This window comes from Labeo rohita, chromosome 13, assembly GCF_022985175.1.
Source record: "Labeo rohita strain BAU-BD-2019 chromosome 13, IGBB_LRoh.1.0, whole genome shotgun sequence".
Lineage (NCBI taxonomy): Eukaryota > Metazoa > Chordata > Actinopteri > Cypriniformes > Cyprinidae > Labeo > Labeo rohita.
Genome location: NC_066881.1, coordinates 23,688,721 through 23,711,662, shown reverse-complemented (window position 1 = coordinate 23,711,662; position 22,942 = coordinate 23,688,721). Strand labels below are relative to the sequence as shown.

The 22,942-nt window shown below is 35.5% G+C and overlaps 5 protein-coding genes across 20 annotated transcripts in view; 3 read left to right on the top strand and 2 right to left on the bottom strand.

Annotated features, from left to right (window-relative positions):
• macrod2 (mono-ADP ribosylhydrolase 2) overlaps window positions 1-370 on the bottom strand; it is a 668,211-nt gene extending 667,841 nt beyond the window's left edge. For all 10 annotated transcript variants that reach the window (XM_051125202.1, XM_051125209.1, XM_051125205.1 and 7 more), the window contains exon 1: window positions 147-370. In XM_051125202.1, the coding sequence (XP_050981159.1) occupies window positions 147-183 (37 nt within the window). In that variant the 5' untranslated portion in view covers window positions 184-370. The remainder of the gene's footprint in view (window positions 1-146) is intronic.
• A 2,466-nt stretch (window positions 371-2,836) lies between these two features.
• Window positions 2,837-10,744, top strand: LOC127175429 (MAD2L1-binding protein). Of its 2 annotated transcripts, XM_051126482.1 has the most exons (4): window positions 2,837-3,230; window positions 4,669-4,946; window positions 5,033-5,442; window positions 9,904-10,744. In XM_051126482.1, exons 1-4 carry the CDS (start codon window positions 2,888-2,890, stop codon window positions 9,920-9,922), a joined length of 1,050 nt encoding a protein of 349 aa, XP_050982439.1. In that variant the 5' UTR covers window positions 2,837-2,887; the 3' UTR covers window positions 9,923-10,744. The 2 variants fall into 2 exon arrangements, with proteins under 2 accessions (XP_050982439.1, XP_050982438.1); XM_051126481.1 differs by lacking the exon at window positions 9,904-10,744 and having other exon boundaries at window positions 5,033-6,095.
• ephx5 (epoxide hydrolase 5) lies at window positions 6,146-18,300 on the bottom strand. 6 transcript variants are annotated; one of them, XM_051126476.1, is made up of 9 exons: window positions 18,132-18,300; window positions 15,948-16,158; window positions 15,579-15,759; window positions 15,198-15,407; window positions 14,424-14,553; window positions 13,531-13,745; window positions 13,031-13,139; window positions 11,929-12,054; window positions 6,146-6,639 (listed from the first exon to the last, which is right to left on the bottom strand). In XM_051126476.1, the coding sequence occupies exons 1-9, from the start codon at window positions 18,173-18,175 to the stop codon at window positions 6,429-6,431; spliced, it is 1,437 nt and encodes a 478-aa protein (XP_050982433.1). In that variant the 5' UTR covers window positions 18,176-18,300; the 3' UTR covers window positions 6,146-6,428. The 6 variants fall into 6 exon arrangements, with proteins under 6 accessions (XP_050982433.1, XP_050982434.1, XP_050982435.1 ...); XM_051126477.1 differs by lacking the exon at window positions 11,929-12,054 and adding an exon at window positions 8,279-8,404; XM_051126478.1 differs by lacking the exon at window positions 11,929-12,054 and adding an exon at window positions 6,732-6,857.
• Window positions 8,145-9,908, top strand: LOC127175430 (MAD2L1-binding protein-like). The gene is given in 4 exon segments (XM_051126483.1): window positions 8,145-8,234; window positions 8,909-8,977; window positions 9,064-9,365; window positions 9,367-9,908. Coding segments are annotated over 4 exon segments (564 nt in total). The 5' UTR covers window positions 8,145-8,228; the 3' UTR covers window positions 9,554-9,908.
• Window positions 18,301-20,732: 2,432 nt separating the features above from the next.
• Window positions 20,733-22,531, top strand: cst3 (cystatin C (amyloid angiopathy and cerebral hemorrhage)). Its single transcript, XM_051126742.1, has 3 exons — window positions 20,733-21,044; window positions 21,938-22,048; window positions 22,149-22,531. Exons 1-3 carry the CDS (start codon window positions 20,844-20,846, stop codon window positions 22,233-22,235), a joined length of 399 nt encoding a protein of 132 aa, XP_050982699.1. The 5' UTR covers window positions 20,733-20,843; the 3' UTR covers window positions 22,236-22,531.
• The last annotated feature ends 411 nt before the right edge of the window (window positions 22,532-22,942 follow it).

Genomic DNA, 22,942 nt, shown 5'->3' with positions numbered 1-22,942 from the left:
GCGTCTATAAGAAGACATTCCTCCCGCCACGTGCGTGCCGTGACCCCGAGTTCAACCCGGTGGATGTCAAACCCCAGACTGACACTACCGTTATGAATGCTCCCTTTAAACGGAAGAGACACGACCAGAGTCCAAAAGACCCTTACCTTTCTCCGCTCTCCACTCCTTTTTCTTTTTGCTCATGGTGCCGTGGTGTGAGGGCTTCTGGTAACTGGTTTTTGAGTTAAGCAACCCCAGGCTCACAGTGATGTGCGCGCTGAAACTCAAGAGAAAGTGAAAGAGCTCCTGTAGCGCGACGCCTCACCTGAGAAACTGTCAAATTGTAGTTGGTGGGGAGACTGTGCGGTGATGCAACCTACCTTAACGCTGACACTGGATGCTGCGTGGAAAATGGGGCGCGGCGATTGGTCGGCTCGTACGCGGAAGTAGCGTTGCGATTGGATGCTTTCATGCGGCAGTTCGAGAAAACGCGCATACGCTTGACGTGCGCTAGGTTGAGCGTCAAAGCGTTGTAGGGATGGTAGGGTAGCAACCAAGGGGAGCTTCAGAAGGCTGGAGCGCCGTGCGTGGTAGTGGAATGCGGGGATGGAGCACGTATTTGGTACAGCTGTTCAGTGATATGCAACTTTGTCGGCACACTCTATCTGTCTATCTATCTATCTATCTGTCTGTCTATCTGTCTATCATTTACAATACACTACAAGTACAATATTTGTAATTTTTAATGTTTTTAAAAAAGTTTCATTAGAAAAGTTTCTACAGAAATCATTCAAATATTCTGTTTGCTATATTATATATTCTATTGCTGCTAAAAAAAAAACATTTATTATTATTATTATCATTATTATTATGTTGAAAACAGCTGAGTAGAGTTTTTTTCAATTTTCTTTGATGAATAGAAAGTTCAGAACAACATTTATCTGAAATAGTAATCTTTTGTAACATTACAAATGTCTTTATCATCACTTTTAATTAATTTAAAGCATCTTTGCTAAATAAAAGTATTAATTTCTGTAATTTCTTTACCAAAATATATATATATATATATATATATATATATATATATATATATACTGACTCCAAGCTTTTGTATTGTATAGTGTATAATGTTACAAAACCTTTTTATTTCAGATAAATGCTTATCTTGGGATCTTTCTATTCATTAAAGAATCCTGAAACTCCACTGTATTTCACTGTTTTAAATATTGATAATAATAATAATAATAATAATAATAATAAATGTTTCTTGAACAGCAAATCAGCATATTAGAATGATTTCTGAAGGATCATCTATCTAAAGTCTGGAGTAATAATGCTGAAAATTTAGCTTTGATCACAAGAGTAAATTACATTTTAAAATATATTCAAATAGAAAGCAGTTATTTTAAATGGTAAATATTTTTACTATATTACTGCCTTTGCTGTACTTTGGATCAAACAAATGCAGGCTTGCTGAGCAGAAGAGAATTCCTTAAAAAACATTAAAAATCTTAGTGTTAAAAAACTTTTGACTGGTAGTGTAAATGTATAATAAAACAACAGAAATTCCAGTATTTGCAAACGCAACTTCTGTTCTTTAGCATTTTTGCTCAATACCAACTTAATAAAAACTAAAAACTAAAACGTAATAAAACTTTTTAATAATTACTGAAACTTTTAAAATTCATTCTACTCACATACTTGCATAAAATCTATGCAACATTGGTACAAAGGGTCAACGTACTTGCTTCTACTGAAGCACAAGATAAAACATTCTTGTGGACCTAACTATATATGTGACCCTGGATCATAAAACCAGTCGTAAGGGTCATTTTTTCAAAATTCAGATTTATACATCATATGAAATTTGAATAAATAAGCTTTTCATTGATGTATAGTTTGTTAGGATAGGACAATATTTGGCTGAGATACAACTATTTAAAAATCAAGAATCTGAGGGTGCAAAAAAATCAAAATATTGAGAAAATCACCTGTAAAGTTCTTCAAATAATATTCTTAACAATCTATATTACTAATCAAAAATTAAGTTTTCATACATTTACAGTAGGAATTTTACAAAATATCTTAATGGAACATGATACTTAATTTCCTAATGATTTTTGCCATAAAAGAAAAATCAATAATTTTGACCCATACAATGTATTTTTGGCTATTGCTACAAATAAACCCCAGCGACTTAAGACTGGTTTTGTGGTCCAGGGTCACATATTATTATTTATTCATATTTACACTATGTATTAATGGAAAAGATAAATCTGAGGATATTCGTGATTTACTAAATCAACCTTTTGTAGCAGCCTGTTTGCTGTATACAAATGTTTGCAGATGTGTTTAATCTCAAATAGATTGCATATAACCTGTTTTTAAAAAAGAGCTCCATGACTTCAGATATATTAAATTATATGAAGTGACGGGCTAATGAGGGTGATATAATGATATATTGTTACTTTAAGGCACTGATTAACTACAATTTTCACATTTAATTCTTTCATACCTATTAATTAGTGCTTAATATATAACCTGGAAAAGAATTTGCCTAACCTAACCTAATAGCATTTAGACAAGAATGGCCAATAACCTAATGGTCCTGACAGGATTATATGAAAAACTCAACCTGCAGAGGGCGGCAGTCACCGCTTTAAATCAGAAGTTTTTTTTTTTTTTTTTTTTTTTTTTTTTTAATCTAATAAAAAGACTATTAAACTGACTGACTATTAAAAAAAGAAACAAATCTGATTTCCCATGTTCATTTAACCAAATTTTTATTTATAATATATAAAATGTGAAATTAAAATGCAAGGGAGGAACTTTTATTACAGTTCTCATGATTTCCGGTTCCCGTGTTTCCCATGATGCCGTGCCCGGTGGGCAAATTCAAACAGTAGAAATGGAAGAGGGATCGAGGAAGGGAGAGTTTGAGTGTGAAAACATGACTGTCATCAAATATACCAACACCAGGGAAACTTCTAACAACAGCTATAACAACACAAATATTCTCACCGATCGGTGTACATCTGAAGAAGAAGAATCAAAGGTTTCGTCTGATGGAGAAAAGGAAAGGAACATTTTGTGCCATGTCGATGATCCTGAATCCTCCACGAAAACTAAGGTGGAAAATGTGCGCTTGTTGGACAACGTTGGTGAGGGTGAGAGAGACGGGGAGCATTTAAACCCATCAGAGGACAAAGAAAATAAAAATAACCCCATACAGGCAAGAACAGAGCAGACAGGTAACGGTCGTGCCAAATGGTTGTGGCAAATGGCTAGATTTCCTGTTTACGCTTCTCATTGCTAAATAAGTTGATTACAAATAAGATATCTTCAGAATAACAAGAATGTAAACTTATCATATATATATATATATATATATAGTCAGAAGTAACAAATGGCATTTACTTTTTATATATATATATATATATATATATATATATGTAATTGTACTTTATGTAATTTAATTGTACTTAAAACTTAAATTGAATTTACTATGAATTAAATCAGCTGCTAAATGCCAGCTTCTGAAAAACTGATGAATGTACATGGTTTTAGTTATCTTAAAGTTAATATATTGTGTTCTAGGCTCTTTAAGTCTCTTAATTATATATTTTATTGAAAATAATGCTTCATTTTCCATTTGCTGCTGTATCTTTGTACAGTTCGCTTTTATTTGTATTTCCATTCAACGCATTTTCTTTTTAGCAGGCAGATGTTATATTTTGAAAATGTTTATTGACTTTAACAGTGGAGTAAAAAGTATATTTTTTTGGTAGTTTGTATGCCCAAAGCATTTAATTATTGTAGCCTACATACACTACCAGTCTAAAGTTTTTGAACAGTAAGATTTTTAATGTTTTTTTATGCTCATGAAGCCTGCATTTATTTGATCCAAAGTACAGCAAAAACTAAATATTTTTTCTATTTTAATATATTTGAAAATGTAATCTTGTGATCAAAACTACATTTTCAGCATCATTACTTAAGTCTTCAGTGTCACATGATCCTTCAGAAATCATTCTAATATGCTGATTTGCTGTTCAAGAAAAAATATTATTATTATTATTATTATTATTATTTATTAAACTTTATAGTTATAGAAATTAATACTTTGATTTAGCAAGGATGCTTTAAATGGATGATAAAGCATTTATAATGTTACAAAAGATTTCCATTTTAGATAAATGCTGTTCTTCTGATCTTTTTATTCTACTCAGCTGTTTTCAACATAATAATAATAATAATAATAATAATAATAATAATAAATGTTTTTGAGCAGCATATCAGAATATGATTAGAATGATTTCTGAAGGATCATGTGACGAGTAATGATGCTAAAAATTCAGCTTTGAAATCACAGGAATAAATTACATTTTAAAATATATTCAGATAGAACAGTTATCTTAAATAGGAGAAATATTTCACTTTGGTTTAAATAAATGCAGGCTTGGTGAGCAGAAGAGACTTATTTAAAAACATAAATCTTACTGTTCAAAAACTTTTGACTGGTAGTGTAACTTATTTGTCCACCTGCTTTACATAACTGTAAATAATTCTTAGATTTGGACAACATCATTTACCTTTATGTTTGTCTAATTCAGTCTTTACCTCGGAAAAATGAGATTCCGCCGATTTTATTTTCTCACAAATAATGCCACGGAAATGTCTTATTAAAAGGTTGCCAGCAGATTGATGCTACGGCCGATTCTTCTAGCAGTCAGAAGGATTGTGAATCTAGTGGAGTGTCTGCAAACCACATTGATGATGAGGAAATATTCAGGAGAGCAAGAGAAGAAGGACGAGTGGATGTTGTTTTTCCTGGCCGTATCACTCAGGATGGCTGCTGTAGATTTGTTTGTGAGCTTCTGAAGTGTGTCCTTTACCAGCGACAGCAGTTGCCCATGACATACGACCAAATGGTGTTCCTCCAGAAACAGCAGCATAATGCCACTCAGGTACTACAGAAGAGTTAATGATTCTAGATATATCTTAATTCATAATTCTAATAAAGTTTGATTAAATAGTGTTTTGTTTCTCACAGACAGAGGACGTGGTAAATCGACGGTCTGTAAAGACATCTAAGGACTTGGATTGGCGACGATGCCAGCGGACATTGCAGGAGCTGGATGAAGTCCTAGACCACCTTGAGACATTGTTCTCTCTTAGCCACGTTCCTCGCGTGCTTTTCATGCTAGGTGGGTCTACCATCATTCCCACCGAGCTGTATGAGGTAGACATGGAAGCCGTAGCTATGGGTGCCGGGGAAAACAGCTTAAGGACTTCAACCTGTCTAAGACAGCTTTTCCGCACGCTGTTTGTTGCTGACCTGCTGTCAGATGTCAAGTCTGTGCGCCTCATGGCTACCACAGTCATGGCTATGGGTCACCGGGATTGTGGCGTGACTGGGTTTAAGCCCAAAGTGGATTTTAAAGTTCCCACGAAAGTGAAAAGGCAAGTCATCTCTATAGCCAGTGATTTGTCACTCACGGGGGATTTACAAAAAAGTAAAAGAAATCTGGAGGACTATATATGGTTTCAAGCCCCTGTCACTGTGAAAGGCTTCTGTAAATGATAAAGGAATAAAGAGTAACAGATTTCAGGGAATGTTGAAATACATTTCACTCCATTCTCAGGGATCACAGCTGCATGATTAGCTAAAAGTTGTTGTTTTTTTATTATTATTATTATTAATCTTATTCTTAAGGAATTCTGTGTGAATTTAAATTTTTTAAAACCTCAGATTATTTATGCCATGTTTACACTGTTATCAGCTAATCAGTATATTTTACATTATTAATTTTACTGTATACAGTGATGGTTTTCTAATGTTTAATATTCTTGGCTGCTACTCACTCCAAATCCATTTGTACCAATTTATAAGTCACTATGAATTAAAACCAACTGCTAGATGGCAGCTTCTGGAAACTGATGCATGTATATGATTTTAATGTACTTAAAGACTGGCTCATCAAGTCTGTCAGTATATATTTTCATGAAAATAACCAATTGTAACACTTCATTTGGTGCTATATCTTTGTACTGTTTGTTTTTATTTCCATTTCCGGTCACAAAAAATTCAGGGTTCATTAAATCGGGCTGAAATGATGCAAACTGATTATTGTAGCATGTATATTGTAATGTATGATGAAACTAAATTTCTTTTTTTAGCATGCAGATGTTAGTGTTTTATTTTCAGAAATGTTTACTGATTTTTAACAGTACACAGTAAAAATTATCTTTACAGTTTTATGCTCAAATCATCATGCAAAAAATACAAAATTATATTGTACAGAACTTATATATATAACTTCATTTGGTTTATTGAAAAAACACATTTCTTAAGAACCTTGTGTTTTAAACTGAATTAACTTCAGATGACACTAAATGAAAATGATCAGAGCAGTGCATTATTTTCTTCAGATACTGGAATAAAGCTGTTATTTTTTGCCTTTGCTCTCCACTTTTTCCACAAACTGAATGATGTCTTCAGCCATCAGCTGGGGTTCTTCAAGGGCAGCAAAGTGTCCGCCTCGGGGCATGTAGGTGAAAGAACGCACATCTGTAAACCGTGCGCCGGCCCAGGCTCTAGGGCAGTGGAGTAGCTCATTAGGAAAGGCAACCAGGCCAGTGGGCACATGCATGCTTGTCCTGAATGGAAAGAAGGAAAACAGAGTTTAAGCACACATTTAGATGAGTGTGAGTATTCACTTTGGGTCACCACAAATACTTTTTGAACTTACACTCTGTCCACCCTCGTCTTGAAATCTTTCTTCAGGTTCTCTTTGTAGAAGCGCATTGAGGGAATGATGGAACATGTGGTCCAGTAGATCATGACATTTGTAAGGAGGTCGTCTAGACTGAACTTTCTATGATGGAACAACAAGTGACAAAGCCACTAAATTAAAATTGAACTAAACTTTTAAATTTTCAGAATTTGTTAGTGTATTTAAGTTAATTAGTGGAACAATCTAAATTAGATTAGTAGGATTAAAAACAAAACAAAAAAAATCTAAACAGTGTGTCTAAGTTTTACACTAAGTGCAAATAGCCCCGCTTGTTGGCAGAGGCTGTTTACACTAGCTATGCCTATTTACACTAGCTATCCGCCTTTTGCCGGATTCGCTCAATATGTTGCTCAATACGTCATGTTCTCTCTTTATCATAGTCAAATGATAAAGGAATAAAGAGTAACAGATTTCAGGGAATGTTGAAATACATTTCACTCCATTCTCAGGGATCACAGCTGTATGATTGGCCCAAAGGTTTTTTTTAATTATTATTATTCTTCTTAAGGAATTCTGTGTGAATTTTAATTTTTTTAAAACCTCAGATTATTTATGCCATGTTTACATTGTTATCAGCTAATCAGTATATTTTACATTATTAATTTTACCGTATACAGTGGTGATTTTCTAATGTTTGATATTGTTGGCTGCTACTCACTCCAAATCAATTTGTACCAATTTATAAGTTACTATGAATTAAAACAAACTGCTAGATGGCAGCTTCTGGAAACTGATGCATGTATATGATTTTAATGTACTTAAAGTCTGGCTCTTCAAGTCTGTCAGTATATATTTTCATGAAAATAACCAATTGTAACACTTCATTTGGTGCTATATCTTTGTACTGTTTGTTTTTATTTCCATTTCCGGTCACAAAAAATTCAGGGTTCATTAAATCGGGCTGAAATGATGCAAACTGATTATTGTAGCATGTATATTGTAATGTATGATGAAACTAAATTTCTTTTTTTAGCATGCAGATTTTAGTGTTTTATTTTCAGAAATGTTTACTGATTTTAACAGTACACAGTAACAATTATCTTTACAGTTTTATGCTCAAATCATCATGCAAAAAATACAAAATTATATTGTACAGAACTTATATATATATAACTTCATCTGGTTTATTGAAAAAAAAACATTTCTTAAGAACTGAAATGATCAGAGCAGTGCATTATTTTCTTCAGATACTGGAATAAAGCTGTTATTTGTTGCCTTTGCTCTCCACTTTTTTCACAAACTGAATGATGTCTTCAGCCATCAGCTGGGGTTCTTCAAGGGCAGCAAAGTGTCCGCCTCGGGGCATGTAGGTGAAAGAACGCACATCTGTAAACCGTGCGCCGGCCCAGGCTCTAGGGCAGTGGAGTAGCTCATTAGGAAAGGCAGCCAGTGGGCACATACATGCTTGTCCTGAATGGAAAGAAGGAAAACAGAGTTTAAGCACACATTTAGATGAGTGTGAGTATTCACTTTGGGTCACCACAAAGACTTTTTGAACTTACACTCTGTCCACCCTCGTCTTGAAATCTTTCTTCAGGTTCTCTTTGTAGAAGCGCATTGAGGGAATGATGGAACATGTGGTCCAGTAGATCATGACATTTGTAAGGAGGTCGTCTAGACTGAACTTTCTATGATGGAACAACAAGTGACAAAGCCACTAAATTAAAACTGAACTAAACTTTTAAATTTTCAGAATTTGTTAGTGTATTTAAGTTAGTTAATGGAACAATCTAAATTAGATTAGTAGGATTGAAAACAAACAAAAAAAAAAATCTAAACAGTGTGTCTAAGTTTTACACTAAGTGCAAATAGCCCCGCTTGTTGGCAGAGGCTGTTTACACTAGCTATGCCTATTTACACTAGCTACGCCTATTTACACTAGCTATCCGCCTTTTGCCGGATTCGCTCAATACGTTATTATTGCATACTGTTTTATAATGTATTACAATATTGAGCTGCAGATAATTGTCACTATTTGCAATAAGTATAAATAGCAGAAAATCATGTTATTTTAACAGTCTAAATAGAATCTATAGCTATTTGCGCTTAGTGTAAATAGCATCTATCGCTAAGAAAATATACTATTTTGCTGTAGATTTGTTTGTGAGCTTCTGAAGTGTGTCCTTTACCAGCGACAGCAGTTGCCCATGACATACGACCAAATGGTGTTCCTCCAGAAACAGCAGCATAATGCCACTCAGGTACTACAGAAGAGTTAATGATTCTAGATATATCTGAATTCATAATTCTAATAAAGTTTGATTAAATAGTGTTTTGTTTCTCACAGACAGAGGACGTGGTAAATCGACGGTCTGCAAAGACATCTAAGGACTTGGATTGGCGACGATGCCAGCGGACGTTGCAGGAGCTGGATGAAGTCCTAGACCACCTTGAGACATTGTTCTCTCTTAGCCACGTTCCTCGCGTGCTTTTCATGCTAGGTGGGTCTACCATCATTCCCACCGAGCTGTATGAGGTAGACATGGAAGCCGTGGCCATGGGTGCCGGGGAAAACAGCTTAAGGACTTCAACCTGCCTAAGACAGCTTTTCCGCACGCTGTTTGTGGCTGACCTGCTGTCAGATGTCAAGTCTGCGCCTCATGGCTACCACAGTCATGGCTATGGGTCACCGGGATTGTGGCATGACTGGGTTTAAGCCCAAAGTGGATTTTAAAGTTCCCACGAAAGTGAAAAGGCAAGTCATCTCTATAGCCAGTGATTTGTCACTCACAGGGGATTTACAAAAAAGTAAAAGAAATCTGGAGGACTATATATGATATATATGATAGATGACTAGTTGTATAACCCACCGATGCCATGTTTGGTCTCTTTGAATTTGTATTTTGATGATCTAAAAGATGGTGTAAATTAGGTGTTGATACCTATGCAACATATTAGTGTTTTGAGAAACCTTAGTAGTTTTTGCATCAACACCCAATCGAATTACATATGCAAAATACCATGCTCACAGACAAAGAGTCGTAAACTTTCCCTCCAAAGGTGAAAGTGACCATTGGTTCGTGGACCTCCTGGAGGCACAGCCTCCAGAGAGCTTAAAGGCATCAAACGATTGATCACCTCCCTCTCTCTTCACTCTCTTCTTCTCCCGATTGCTCCCACTGTGTAGGAACCCACAGGGAGCCTGAGCCGGCACAGGGCGTGCCCAGCGGGCCCGACAGCCCCCAACACGCAGAGCTGAGGCTCTCGACCACAAAGAGACAGACAGTTCCACTCAACCCTGGAATTCATTTTCATGACTCACCTTAGTCAGTAAGTGGTTCTTTTAGAACCCAAGAAGATGAGCTAGAACTCTTCAGGACTTCCCTAAGTGCATGCCAGGCCTGGCGGCCTTGTCTTTCCATTCCCCAAAGATCACAGGACTTCAGCTGGGTCCCTCTCAGCTCTTGTTTCTTCTTCGCTTTTCACATGGGACGAAACTCCCAGTCACCATCGAGTCAGAACATCTTTGGAGTTCATCACTCTTCAGACCCGGAAGAACGTGATCACGATTCCAAAACCACCACTGCTCCAACCATCAAGACTTTCACCCGAGACTGCATTCGGACACTTGTTCAACGACCAAGGCAATGCAAGTATCATACATTTAACTAAACAAAACAGAGGTTTAGTGTAAGCTGTAGACAGCACTGATGGTTTCACTCAGGTGGTTAACTGACTCTTTCTATAGCTTCATTTCCTTGTCTCTCTCTAACTGCTTCTCACTGACCCTTCTCCCATGTATGACTGACTTTGTGTTTGTTTGTTTAGATTAGTTATGTGTTAGTCCTTCGTTAATAAAACTCTTGTGCACAAATTACATGAGTGTTGATTCTGATTCTGCCTTGCAAATTAATGTCCCTTTACGATTCCGATTCAAGCTACATGCTCTAATGCAATGGTACTTTAAGAAAGTTATTTTCTGTGGCCAAGAAAATATCATTTCTTAGAGTTGATATAGAAATTATACTGAATGTTCGCTGGGCGAACAGATTAGTTGATGGAAAATTAATTCTGCTACAGTTACTACTGGCAGCTGATACAAATAACTGTAATTAATCATAATTAATTGTAATTATATATATACATTTCCCTTTGAGCTAAATCGCGACAATGATTAGCCAAAAGTTGTTGTTTTTTTTTATTATTATTATTATTATTATTCTTAAGGATTTCTGTGTGAATTTTAATTTTTTAAAACCTCAGATTATTTATGCCATGTTTACACTGTTATCAGCTAATCAGTATATTTTACATTATTAATTTTACTGTATACAGTGATGGTTTTCTAATGTTTAATATTCTTGGCTGCTACTCACTCCAAATCCATTTGTACCAATTTATAAGTCACTATGAATTAAAACCAATTGCTAGATGGCATCTTCTGGAAACTGATGCATGTATATGATTTTAATGTACTTAAAGACTGGCTCTTCAAGTCTGTCAGTGTATATTTTTTTGAAAATAACCACTTTTTAACACTTAATTTGGTGCTATATCTTTGTACTGTTTGTTTTTATTTCCATTTCCATTCACAAAAAAATTCAGGGTTCATTAAATCAGGCTGAAATGATGCAAACTGATTATTGTAGCATGTATATTGTGATGTATGATGAAACTAAATTTCTTTTTTTAGTTAGTGTTTTATTTTCAGAAATGTTTACTGATTTTAACAGTACACAGTAAAAATTATCTTTACAGTTTCATGCTCAAATCATCATGCAAAAAATACAAAATTATATTGTACAGAACTTATATATAACTTCATTTGGTTTATTGAAAAAACACATTTCTTAAGAACTAAAACGATCAGAGCAGTGCATTATTTTCTTCAGATACTGGAATAAAGCTGTTATTTGTTGCCTTTGCTCTCCACTTTTTCCACAAACTGAATGATGTCTTCAGCCATCAGCTGGGGTTCTTCAAGGGCAGCAAAGTGTCCGCCTCGGGGCATGTAGGTGAAAGAACGCACATCTGTAAACCGTGCGCCGGCCCAGGCTCTAGGGCAGTGGAGTAGCTCATTAGGAAAGGCAGCCAGGCCAGTGGGCACATACATGCTTGTCCTGAATGGAAAGAAGGAAAACAGAGTTTAACCACACATTTAGATGAGTGTGAGTATTCACTTTGGGTCACCACAAAGACTTTTTGAACTTACACTCTGTCCACCCTCGTCTTGAAATCTTTCTTCAGGTTCTCTTTGTAGAAGCGCATTGAGGGAATGATGGAACATGTGGTCCAGTAGATCATGACATTTGTAAGGAGGTCGTCTAGACTGAACTTTCTATGATGGAACAACAAGTGACAAAGCCACTAAATTAAAATTGAACTAAACTTTTAAATTTTCAGAATTTGTTAGTGTATTTAAGTTAATTAATGGAACAATCGAAATTAGATTAGTAGGATTAACCCCCCCCCCCAAAAAAAAAATCTAGTGTAAATCTAGTGAAACTGTCTAAGTTTTACACTAAGTGAAAACAGCCCCCCTTGTTGGCAGAGGCTATTTACATTAGCTAAGCCTATTTACACTAGCTACGCCTATTTGCACTAGCTATCCGCCTTTTGCCGGATTCGCTCAATACGTTGCTCAATACTTTATTATTGCATACTGTTTTATAATGTACTACAATATTGAGCTGCAGATAATTGTCACTATTTGCAATAAATAGCAGAAAATCATGCTATTTTAACAGTCTAAATAGAATCTATAGCTATTTGCGCTTAGTGTAAATAGCATCTATCGCTAAGAAAATATACTATTTTCACTTACTATATATAGCAGTGAATCTCAATCCTGGTTCTGGGGGTCCACTGCTCTGCACATTTTGCATGTCTCCCTTATTTAACACACCTGATTGAAATCATCAGTTCCTCAGTTCAGTTAATGGATCTCTCTTCTAATGAGCTGATGATCTCAATCAGGTGTGTTAAATAAGGGAGACATGCAAAATGTGCAGAGCAGTGGACCCCCAGGACCAGGATTGAGATCTACTGGTATATAGCATCTAATTGCTATTTACACTTAGTCTAAATAGACTGTATTGCCTATCTAACAGCCACTGCCAAAAATAAAACATGCGGTAAATGAATCAAAATGTAAAATGTAACAAAAAATTGTATTTCAAACTCATTTTAATTTAACTTTACATTCATCAAAGAACCCTAAAATGTATCACAGATTTTCACAAACTTTGGAACAATAGTATATATTTATATTTGTGCAAAATGACTGCAACTGTATGAGATTAATCTTTCTTCACCTCTCCAAACCTCCATCCTCCAAGTCTCGGTTTCCTAAGTCTGTCCACGAGGAGAATTTCTCCAAGATATAGGCAGCCAAGCCGACTGGGGAGTCATTCAGTCCACAACCTTCAGGGGCGACAAAGATAGATTAGATACATTAAAGGAACAGTTCACCCAAAAATGAAAATTCTGTCATTGAGTAAAGCTGTTATTTTACAAAAAGTATTCTCGTAGTTCCATAAAAATATGGTTGAACCACAAAGTCACATGGACTATTTTGTCAATGTTCTTGGCACCTTTCTGGACCTTGAACATGGTAGGACCTATGCTGTCTATGGAGGGTCAGAGAGCTCTCGGATTTCATTGAAAATATCTTAATTTGTTTTCCGGAACAACAATTAATGACAGTAATTAATGAAAGAATTTTCATTTTTGGGTGAATTATCCCTTTAAGTTCTCAGTTAGGTGTTAATCTGACATGAACCAAAAGCATAATATGATATGTGCCAAGCATTACCTGCTGTGTCTGGTTTAGTGGCTTGAATGTGTAAATAGCCAGTTTCTCTCAGTATGTCATATATATTCTTCTCCATGTAAGGATAGAGTCGTCGGACATCTTCCTTTGTGAAGCCAACCAGGAACGGCAGGTAGCGACCAATGACTAAGGAGAGGAGCTGTCCAAGGCTGTCTGTCCTGGCAATGACCATGTTCAAGTGCAGACCACGAATGCACCTTATTTTAAACAGAGCAACAGACAGCTTTTTACTTTACCACCTGTAGAAAACGCAGTCTTTCCTCTCTATATGCACCAGACACTTTCTTATAAACACTCCATGTTACAAGGAAAACTATGTGCAATTCTGAGGTGCGTGGGCTAGACAAACCACCTGTAGAAACACACTCCTTTCTCTCTAAATGCACCAGACTCTTTCTCATAAACACTCCATGTTACAAGACCTTAACAAGGACTTAACAAATGTTTTACTTGTGAATGCACCACAAACCATTGGACTATTTGCTTCTTAACCTTAAATACCTATTTTTTTGCACAATATCATGCACAGTTATAATGTAAAGTAATTGTATAGTCTGTCTTAGGTTATGTTGTATGTATAGTTAACTATTTACAGTATATGTATAGTTAGATTACCACTTTTAGTAAGTTATGTGTAGGTTTAAAAATTGCTCTTATTTCTAGTATGTTTATATTTATGTAGCACCATGGTCCCGCGAGACACAACATTTCATTCCACTGTATGTCCACACATGTAGCGGAATGACAATAAAGCTCGACTTGACTTGACTTACAATATACTTTTATAAAAAAGGCACCACTAAACACATATTAAAGAAAAAAAGACAAACAACCTAGTGACAGAGATTCATGTAATAAAAAAATGAAACTCTTACTCTGGATTCATCTGGGCCATGTTAGCGGTAATGAAGGCTCCCCAGTCTCCTCCTTGCACGTAAAATTCAGGGAATCCCAGTCTTTCCATCAGCTTAAGGAAGACGCGAGCAGCCTCCAAAGTGTTGAATCCTTCATGTGAAATAATAAAAAGAACAGCAGGTCTAATCTCCGTTTCCCATCTATTTGCATTTGTTTACATTGTATATTATCTGTATACTATCATGCCATTTGTCTGTCTGTGAAAAATTATAAGTCTTTGTGTAGTAGAGTCAGCCATGAGTTCCATAAATGTGACCAGTCATAAGGGTCCGTTGAAAATGAGATACATACATATATATATATAGAGAGAGAGAGAGAGAGAGAAAGAGAAAGAGAAAGAGAGAGAGAGAGCGAGAGCTGAATAAATAAGCTTTCCATTGATGTATGGTTTGTTAGGACTGGACAATATTTGGCTGAGATACAACTATTTGAATATCAAGAATCTGAGGGTGCAAAAAAATCAAAACACTGAGAAAATCGCCTTTAAAGTTGTCCAAAAGAAGTTATTAGCAATGCACATTACTAATCAAAAATGAAGTTTTGGTATATTTACAGTAGAAATTTACACAATATCTTCATGGAACATAATCTTTACTCATCCTAATTATTTTTGGCATTAAAGAAAAATCAAAAATTTTGACCCATACAACATATTGTTGGATATTGCTGCAAATAAACCCGTGCTACTTATGACTGGTTTTGTGGTCCAGGGTCACAAATGCTGATAGGCTTGCCTTTTTTATGTGGTGCTTCAGAATAGCCGTAGCCTGGAATGGAGGGACAGATGACCTCAAAGACCACATCTGAATCGGTCTTAGTAAGCAGGGGTATGATCCTGTAAAACTCATAGAAGGAACCAGGCCAGCCATGAACCATCATGAGAGGGAGAACTGTCTGTCCAGCCTTCTGGACAGGCCTCACGTGGACGAAATGCACGTCTATTCCTGAGAAACAGTACAGACTTTCACTAAAATGTTTTAAGAAACAAAAACTCCAAAACATTATGTAAATGCAAGATGTGGGACTTAAAGCACAAGATGAAAATTACATGCTTTGTTACTACATGTTTTATCTAGTGAGGTAAATGATCACTTTTAAAAGTGTTAGGTACTTACCCTCAATTTTGGTTTTGAAGTGAGGATACTGGTTAATCACCTTCACCTGCTTTTCCCAGTCAAACTGGTGCCTCCAATAAGAGACCACCCGTCTAAGATAGTTAGAGTTAAATCCATAATTAAAGCGGCTATCCTCCAGTGGTTCTGTAAAACGAGTTTGATCAATGCGCCTGTGTAGATCCTGAAGAAAACAGTGGGGTTAATGATGACTTTTAAAATATAGTGATTGAGTGAATGTATGTTTAACACACATGAAAGTAGAAGAGAGTGATCTTTATGTGAAAACCTATTATTTGATTCTAAAATTGCTGATTGACGCACCATTCTCCACCCAAAAAATGCACACTCTTATTATTGTTGTACACCCACCTCTATTTCTTCCACCGAGGTCTTCACTACAAATTTGTGAATGGTTTCGTCCTCAGTTAATGGCTTCTCTCCCGCTCCCCACCAGCCATCACCGATTGGTATTGTCTTGGGGCTTTGCTTCCATGCCAAGTAGCACAAAACAGCTCCAATACCAGCAGAAGAGAGTGCTAGGAGCTGTAGTTTAGACCGATCGAGGTTCCCAATGGTCTCTCTAAAAGTGAAGAAAGATAGTTGACAACAAACATCCAAAAAAAAAAACAAAGATGTAAGGCTTTCAAGTTCAAACATAATAAACTCATGTAGAAATATGTGCCTTCTTTCTAGGAGACACATGACAAATGACAACACTATGTAATAAATTGGCTAAGAATATCATGTCTGATATACTCTAACTAGTGAAATAATATGAAAAAATATATATTAAAAATCTATATCTGTGCACATAACACCCTAGAAGTTTTTGTGTAAAATCAGTCAATGACTGCCCAAAATCTCAAAGGGACAGATCACCCAAAAATGACAATTCTGTCATTAATTATAAACCCATAAGAAACCCATCAATTAGGGGTGTGTTCACACTTGTCTTGTTTGGTTCGATTAAAACAAACTCTGGTGTAATTTCTCTGTTAGTGCAGTTCATTTGAGTAAGTGTGAACGCTGCTATCCAAACCCTGGTGCGTACCAAACAAGCGGACCGAGACCGCTAAAAAGACAGGTCTCTGTCTGCTTCCAAACGAACTCTGGTGCGGTTTGAATGAAATATGAAAGTAACATGGACCAAATACTTCTAAACGTTCAAGGCCCAGAAAGGTAATGTAGTTGTGGTGTTCCAAAACAAAATAAGCAGAGGGCAAATGTGGAGCAACGAGGAGGTGAAGTGCCTTTTATGAGCTCTTTGTGAGTTTACAGGAGGTGAAAATAAAATCACATGCACGCAACAATGAGCACGCTTAGTCCAGCAGACGGCATTAGGTGTATCTGGCTTAAAGCGGCGCTGCGCAGACCGATCAGTCAATGGGTACTTTGATGTGTGATGTGTTTTCAGTGCCGCTTTAAGTCAAACGCACCTTTTAATTTTGTTTCAAGTGTTCGGTGAGTTTTCTCACGAAATATACATCATACAACCCGAATAATCAGGTTGTGAATGCATCACTATGCCTTTAGGTTTCTGTTAAAAATGTCAGTGTGAACGCTAAGTGGACCAGGACCAAATGTATCATTTTTCTATTTGGTCAGGACCAAATGAACCAAACGAACTGAACTACAAGTGTGAACTAAGATATTTTTGATGAAATCTGAGCGCTTTCTGACCCTGCACAGACATCAACGAAGCTACATAAAATCTTCCTAAAATTATGGTTGAACCAACGATGTCACATGGATTATTTTATCGATGTCATTACTATCTTTCTGGGCCTTGAAATTTTCAGTTGCTTTGCTGTCTATGCAGGATGTTCTCAGAGCAGAACTGTGTTTTTATTTACTTACTTTAGTTAGGTTTTTATTTATTTGCTAAGCAAAACTTTTTTCAAGTTTAAATAGGCCCACACTAGGAAAAACATTATTTTGTTATTCACCCTCATCCACCCTCTTCCCACCATGCTCCGGGGGGGAATAATACTTAACATAGTTGCACTGTTTGACCATTGGTCAGTTTTCTTTACATTGCTCTTGTTTATTTTGTCATTACATTACATAAGGTGTTGTCTTGTGATGTCAGAATGAGATTATTTCTCAAATAAAATTACATTTTAAGGTATTTCATGACTGTTGAGTCTTGCATTTACATGGCGCACACTGCTTTTTATGGCATGTACATTTTTTATAGAAAACATGAGACATGACACTGGCTGATTTAAAAGTATTCGACTCAAGAAAATTATTTACACTGACAACATGTAAATTCACGAGGTTTAACGTTACTTGAAATAATAAAGTGAATGAATGCTCAACAAAATGCATGCATTTTTGTTGTTGTTGTTGTTGTTGTTGTTATTTTTGACAAACAAGACGAATGTGGTGAAGTTGCAGGAAACTGGTGAAGTACATGAAATGACCTCGAAATGACTAGCATGCTGCTGTAAACCAACGGAAATGGTTTAACCGCACCTCAAATACTAGGACAGGCTGCAGTAGCATATAATGTCTTAAGTTACACATTCCGCGCTCCGCAGTTTTACTCACTTGACGTATTCAATTGTCTGCATAATAGAGTCCTCAAGGCCCATCGTACGTTAAGTAGCTGTTTTTTCCAGACAATGCTGTGCTGAACTGAGCTTACAATTAAAAGTGCTTATGTAATGTTCGAAGTGCAAATAGGTTCAAGGCGCGAAGGTGGTATTTTTTTCCCCCAAACTTACTAGCCACCCACAAAACCCCGCCCCTTGGCCGATTTCATTGGTCAACTCAGTCAAGCTGTCACCTGTCAAGAAAACTTCAGAAAAATAATAGATTTCGATCGCGATGAACAGTAACAGTATAACAATCGTTTCGTTATTTATTATGGTGTGTTATCGACGCTATCCTAAGGTGAAGGTTATTAGCGTTAAGGGTTAGTATTTGTTTCAGTGTTTTGTAGCCATGACGCTGTGATTGACATGACCAATCAAATCTTTAGAATCGGCTGCGGGGCGGGGTTTGCGGTTTGTCGTCTCAAAGTTGTGCGGTGCGAACTCTGTGTAAGTTTTTATAAACTTCTGTTTGTCTTCATTTGTCTGTAACTAATTTGCAGTTACATCTGAATTGTTCGTGTTATGCTTCCAGCAACATGTTCATAATGTTGCAGTTTTGTATTTCGTAACAGGCCTACATCAGTTTGTGAATCCACAAATGACTCACTTTGACTTTAGTTACTGTCATTTCCAAATCAGTGGGTGGGATGATAATACAATATTACATTGATCATAGGTTTGCAGCGAAACTTCCCTGGACAGTGTGTCTCTAGAAGCCCCTGGGAACTTTAGGAGGAAGTTTGGGCAACTTATTAACAATCGACTAAATGAGGCAAATCATTATAATCTTTGAGATTATGCTAAAGTCCTGCAGCCAGCGTCAATAAAGCCCTTTAAAAATCCTTAGTGATTATACCTGTACAATTATAGCTACATAAGCTTTTTCTTTACTTAATGGGTTTAAATTGTTGCAACCCTGTCTACAGTGGTTTTAAATAATGATGTAAACGTCTGCCTGGTTTCAAGACCATTTGTTGTAAAATAATCATAAAAAATCCAAGGAAGGAAACTGAAGGATGATTATGACAGTGATTAGTTCAGTGGTAAGAATTAATCATTGGGATACTTCACACTGAGCACTGATTAAATATACTGATCGTAGAGAGACAAACGATTTAACAAATGTGACTGAAAATTAAGGGAAAACTCTAAAATAAAGGAGATAACAGCATTACAGAAGTACAGAACAGCTTGGAATGGTAATCGGAAGTGCTTTAAAAAAAAAAAAATTCCCAGGCCACTGACTTACAGGAAACATCACTGTGACTTTGCATGAGGTTAAAACCCTGTTTACTCAGTGAATTAAAATACTCACAAAGGCCTGATTCTGTATGAATGTGCAGTTTTTGTTTGAAATTTTGGGTTTTGTTTTATAGGGAGAACCACAAGCATTCATTCTGTGCGACTTTGCACCTGCTTTTGTTGAGATCACAATAACAGAGACGGATTTATAAAACCATAAGCCATACAGACCTGCATGTCTTATCCAAGCTGCTTATACAAATGGGTTCAACAGAAAATAATTTGTCAATAGAAAAATAAAGAAAGAGGGATTTAAAATATTCAGACACTAAAGCAGACAGACTAGTTTGAATTGTAAAGTCATTCATATAGGCTTAATATTAATTATCTTAAAATATATATTTTTCTTTTTATAAACTTACAAGTTAATAAAGTTTTTTTTTCTCAAGTGTGTCCAAAAACATTAAAATGTATACAACCAACATAATCAAATTAATACAACATATATCAGGTAGGTGGAGCAGATATCGAAATAAATAAAACAAACAAACAAATACAATATTTCTAAACCAAATTAAAGTCCAGTGTTTTTAATACATTCAATAATTTAATTGCATTATTTTTCTTTAAAAAAAAAACAAAAACTGTATAACAAAACAAGCTTTGTGAATAAAATTTCGATTTATTCCACATGAAAACCCCAAATTAATTCTGATATTTCAACCCGTTCCATAACATACTTCATAAAGATCCATAAGTAGCATTTAAGGCTAAAATTATCTGCAAAACAATGTCAGTTAATTTCAATGTGTAAACAGGAAGACTAAAAATATATACCAATTCAATACAGTCCTAGCCTTACAAGTTCGGATTTCAAAATAAAAAACATAAAATGAAGAATTTAAAAAATAATAATGAAGAATCATTATAAAAATAAAATGAAATTAATAATCAGTTAATAAATGTAATAATTTAAACATAAAAATGTATATACATAATTAACTTTTTAAATGGACAAATTAATAGACATTTAATGTTGTTTAACTTATGTTTTTAAATGTAGTTTAAAAAAAAATAATATAAAACAATTAATTATTTAATTATTTTGTCCATTTAAAAAGTGATTTATATACATTTTTATGTTTGAATTATTAAATTGATTATTCATTTTATTTTTATTTTTTTAAGTGGCACTCCTGGTCCTCCAGTTACGAAACCAAAAAACAAAAAAACAATGAATTTTTCCAAACCCACTGCGCCTCCCTGAAACTGCGATTGGTAGAGGCACGACGCCCCGCCCCAATACGCAGAGCTTCAGAGAGTGACGTTTTGTTTATATAATCTCGTTGAGCTCATTTGGTTACAGTTTATCGACATAACTTGAAGAGCCAAGACAGGGTGAGTTAATAAATCCAGGTTCAGCATGTATCTTAAGATGATTGTGCCATTTCTGGCGGTGATTTTGGCCGTGGCGAGCGCTGGGATGACCGGAGCACCAATGGACGCCGACATTAACGATGAAGACGTTAGAAATGCGTTACAATTCGCAGTGGCCCACTACAACAGACAAAGCAATGATGCGTTTGTGAGTCAGGTTTCCCAGGTTGTCAAGGCCCAAAAACAAGTAAGTACTTCAAACGTTTATTCGGTTTGTCATTTGTTATTCAAACTGGGAACGTCGCTGAATCACACCCAGTGATAAAGTTCCTCCTAGAACGCTGTCATGGTGACTGAATAATGATATGTCAATATGTCATCAGACCTGATTTTGTGGACATAACGGGCCTGTTTGGTGCAAGACGGGGCACAATCCGTATTACTGGCAGTCAAGGGGGTGTATACGAATAACAAACTGTTTTAATGTTTCTTGGTTTGAATTATTTCTTAACACTACGTTATTTTATGTTATTAAAGAAGTTTAGGTATATAATGTTAGTATTTTTCAAGAGTCTGTAGTCAAGTAGTGACTGTTGTGTTTATCAACGTAAAATACTGCCATAGAAATAAATAGCAAACAATTGCAGTTATAGTTATAGTCACTGTTATAGTGACTAGTAACAAACAAAATAGATACTAGTCTGTGTATATACTACATAGAGAAAAAAAATTCTATAGGATAAGAGAGTAAAGGATTGTTCAAATGTGATTTGCTAGACATATTCAATAAATCACTTAGTAATAGTGGTGGCTGCCCTTACATTATATTAATTATTTATTTAAAAAAAATTTAGGCATCAGACTGTCAAAAATTAAACTTTTTTCTTTATTAAACTTTTTTTTTTTTTGTAAAAATTACAAAAATAATGTAGCATAAATAACATTTTACTGCTTATATAAAATAATATATTTTTTATAATTTTTTTAATAAAAAAAATATAATGCCCTCTTTATGTATGGTAAGAAAGAATTCTAAAAGCTCCCCCCTTTTAAGCATCAGTTGAGGTAGGTTGCCTTTGTGACACATTACATCAGGGTTGGCCCAACTATGTCTGAACATGTTTCTGATTGACACTTCAGGTTGTTGCTGGCCTGAAATACATCTTCACTGTGAAAATGGGCAGAACCAACTGCAGAAAGGGTAGAGATGAGACCCTGTGTGACGTTCATGAGGATCCCAGAGTTGCACGGGTAAGACACAGTGTTTCTAATTTACAATACTGTGGTTATCTGTTTACATTTCTTCTCGATTTCCATGCTGAGATTAACCTTTTTTACCTTTTTCTTCAAGATCACTCAGTGCAAAATAGCAGTCTGGAGCAAGCCATGGGAAAAATTCATTAAAGTTGTTGAGAACACCTGCCCGAAGAGCTTGTAACTAGTGCAGTTTGGGGCTTTTCTATATTCATCCAGCAATAAATTTTACTTGCTGTTGGTTGTAATGGTGAACCTTAAGTCTTTACTCCAGATAAAATAATTAGAATTTTATTTGACCTGAAAACCTGTTAACAACAAATCATGATAAAGGAATGCTTCACTAACACATAATCGCGCAAACTCATTAGACTCCATTGTTCTGAAAAAAGCTACAATTTGTAGGTAATAATTTCTGAATGATAAAACGCATGTTTCTGTATCATTTCATCCTTTACTATTAAAAATGGTTAAACACAATATGTCTGTGTGCTGAGTTTATTTGGTTACATTTATTAATATTGTACATAAACAAAGAAAATAATCTTTTTACATTTTAGAAATGTCACAATGTTGCACTCACGTTTCCTCTGTGCATGAAATAAACCTGTGCAAAGTTGCTTTTTTTTTTCTTTTCTTTTCTTTTCTTTTCTTTTTTAAATGCAACCTTTTTTCCTTCTGGAGCATCAGTGAGCGTTTTGAAATAGCTTCTGTAATAGTTGCATACGAGTCCCTCAGTTGTCCTCAATGTGAAAAGATGGATCTCAAAAGCAAAATACTTTAAAACCAAAGAATCTGTGGGACCTGAAGAATTTTTCTGAAGAACAGTGGGCAGTTTTAACAGTTCAGGACAAACAAGGGACTCAGGAACAACTAAAAAAAAACAAACAA

Coding starts and splice junctions, on each gene's coding strand:
- LOC127175429 (XM_051126481.1), top strand. CDS start 2,888: ATGGAAGAGGGATCGAGGAAGGGAGAGTTTGAGTGTGAAAACATGACT. Junction 3,231..4,668: donor GGCAAGAACAGAGCAGACAG/GTAACGGTCGTG, acceptor TCTTATTAAAAG/GTTGCCAGCAGATTGATGCT. Junction 4,947..5,032: donor AGCAGCATAATGCCACTCAG/GTACTACAGAAG, acceptor TGTTTCTCACAG/ACAGAGGACGTGGTAAATCG.
- ephx5 (XM_051126476.1), bottom strand. CDS start 18,175: ATGGGCCTTGAGGACTCTATTATGCAGACAATTGAATACGTCAA. Junction 16,159..18,131: donor CAGACAATTGAATACGTCAA/GTGAGTAAAACT, acceptor CTTCACTTTTAG/AGAGACCATTGGGAACCTCG. Junction 14,554..15,197: donor TGAAGCACCACATAAAAAAG/GCAAGCCTATCA, acceptor TTTCACATGAAG/GATTCAACACTTTGGAGGCT.
- cst3 (XM_051126742.1), top strand. CDS start 20,844: ATGTATCTTAAGATGATTGTGCCATTTCTGGCGGTGATTTTGGCCGTG. Junction 21,045..21,937: donor TTGTCAAGGCCCAAAAACAA/GTAAGTACTTCA, acceptor TTGACACTTCAG/GTTGTTGCTGGCCTGAAATA. Junction 22,049..22,148: donor AGGATCCCAGAGTTGCACGG/GTAAGACACAGT, acceptor TTTTTCTTCAAG/ATCACTCAGTGCAAAATAGC.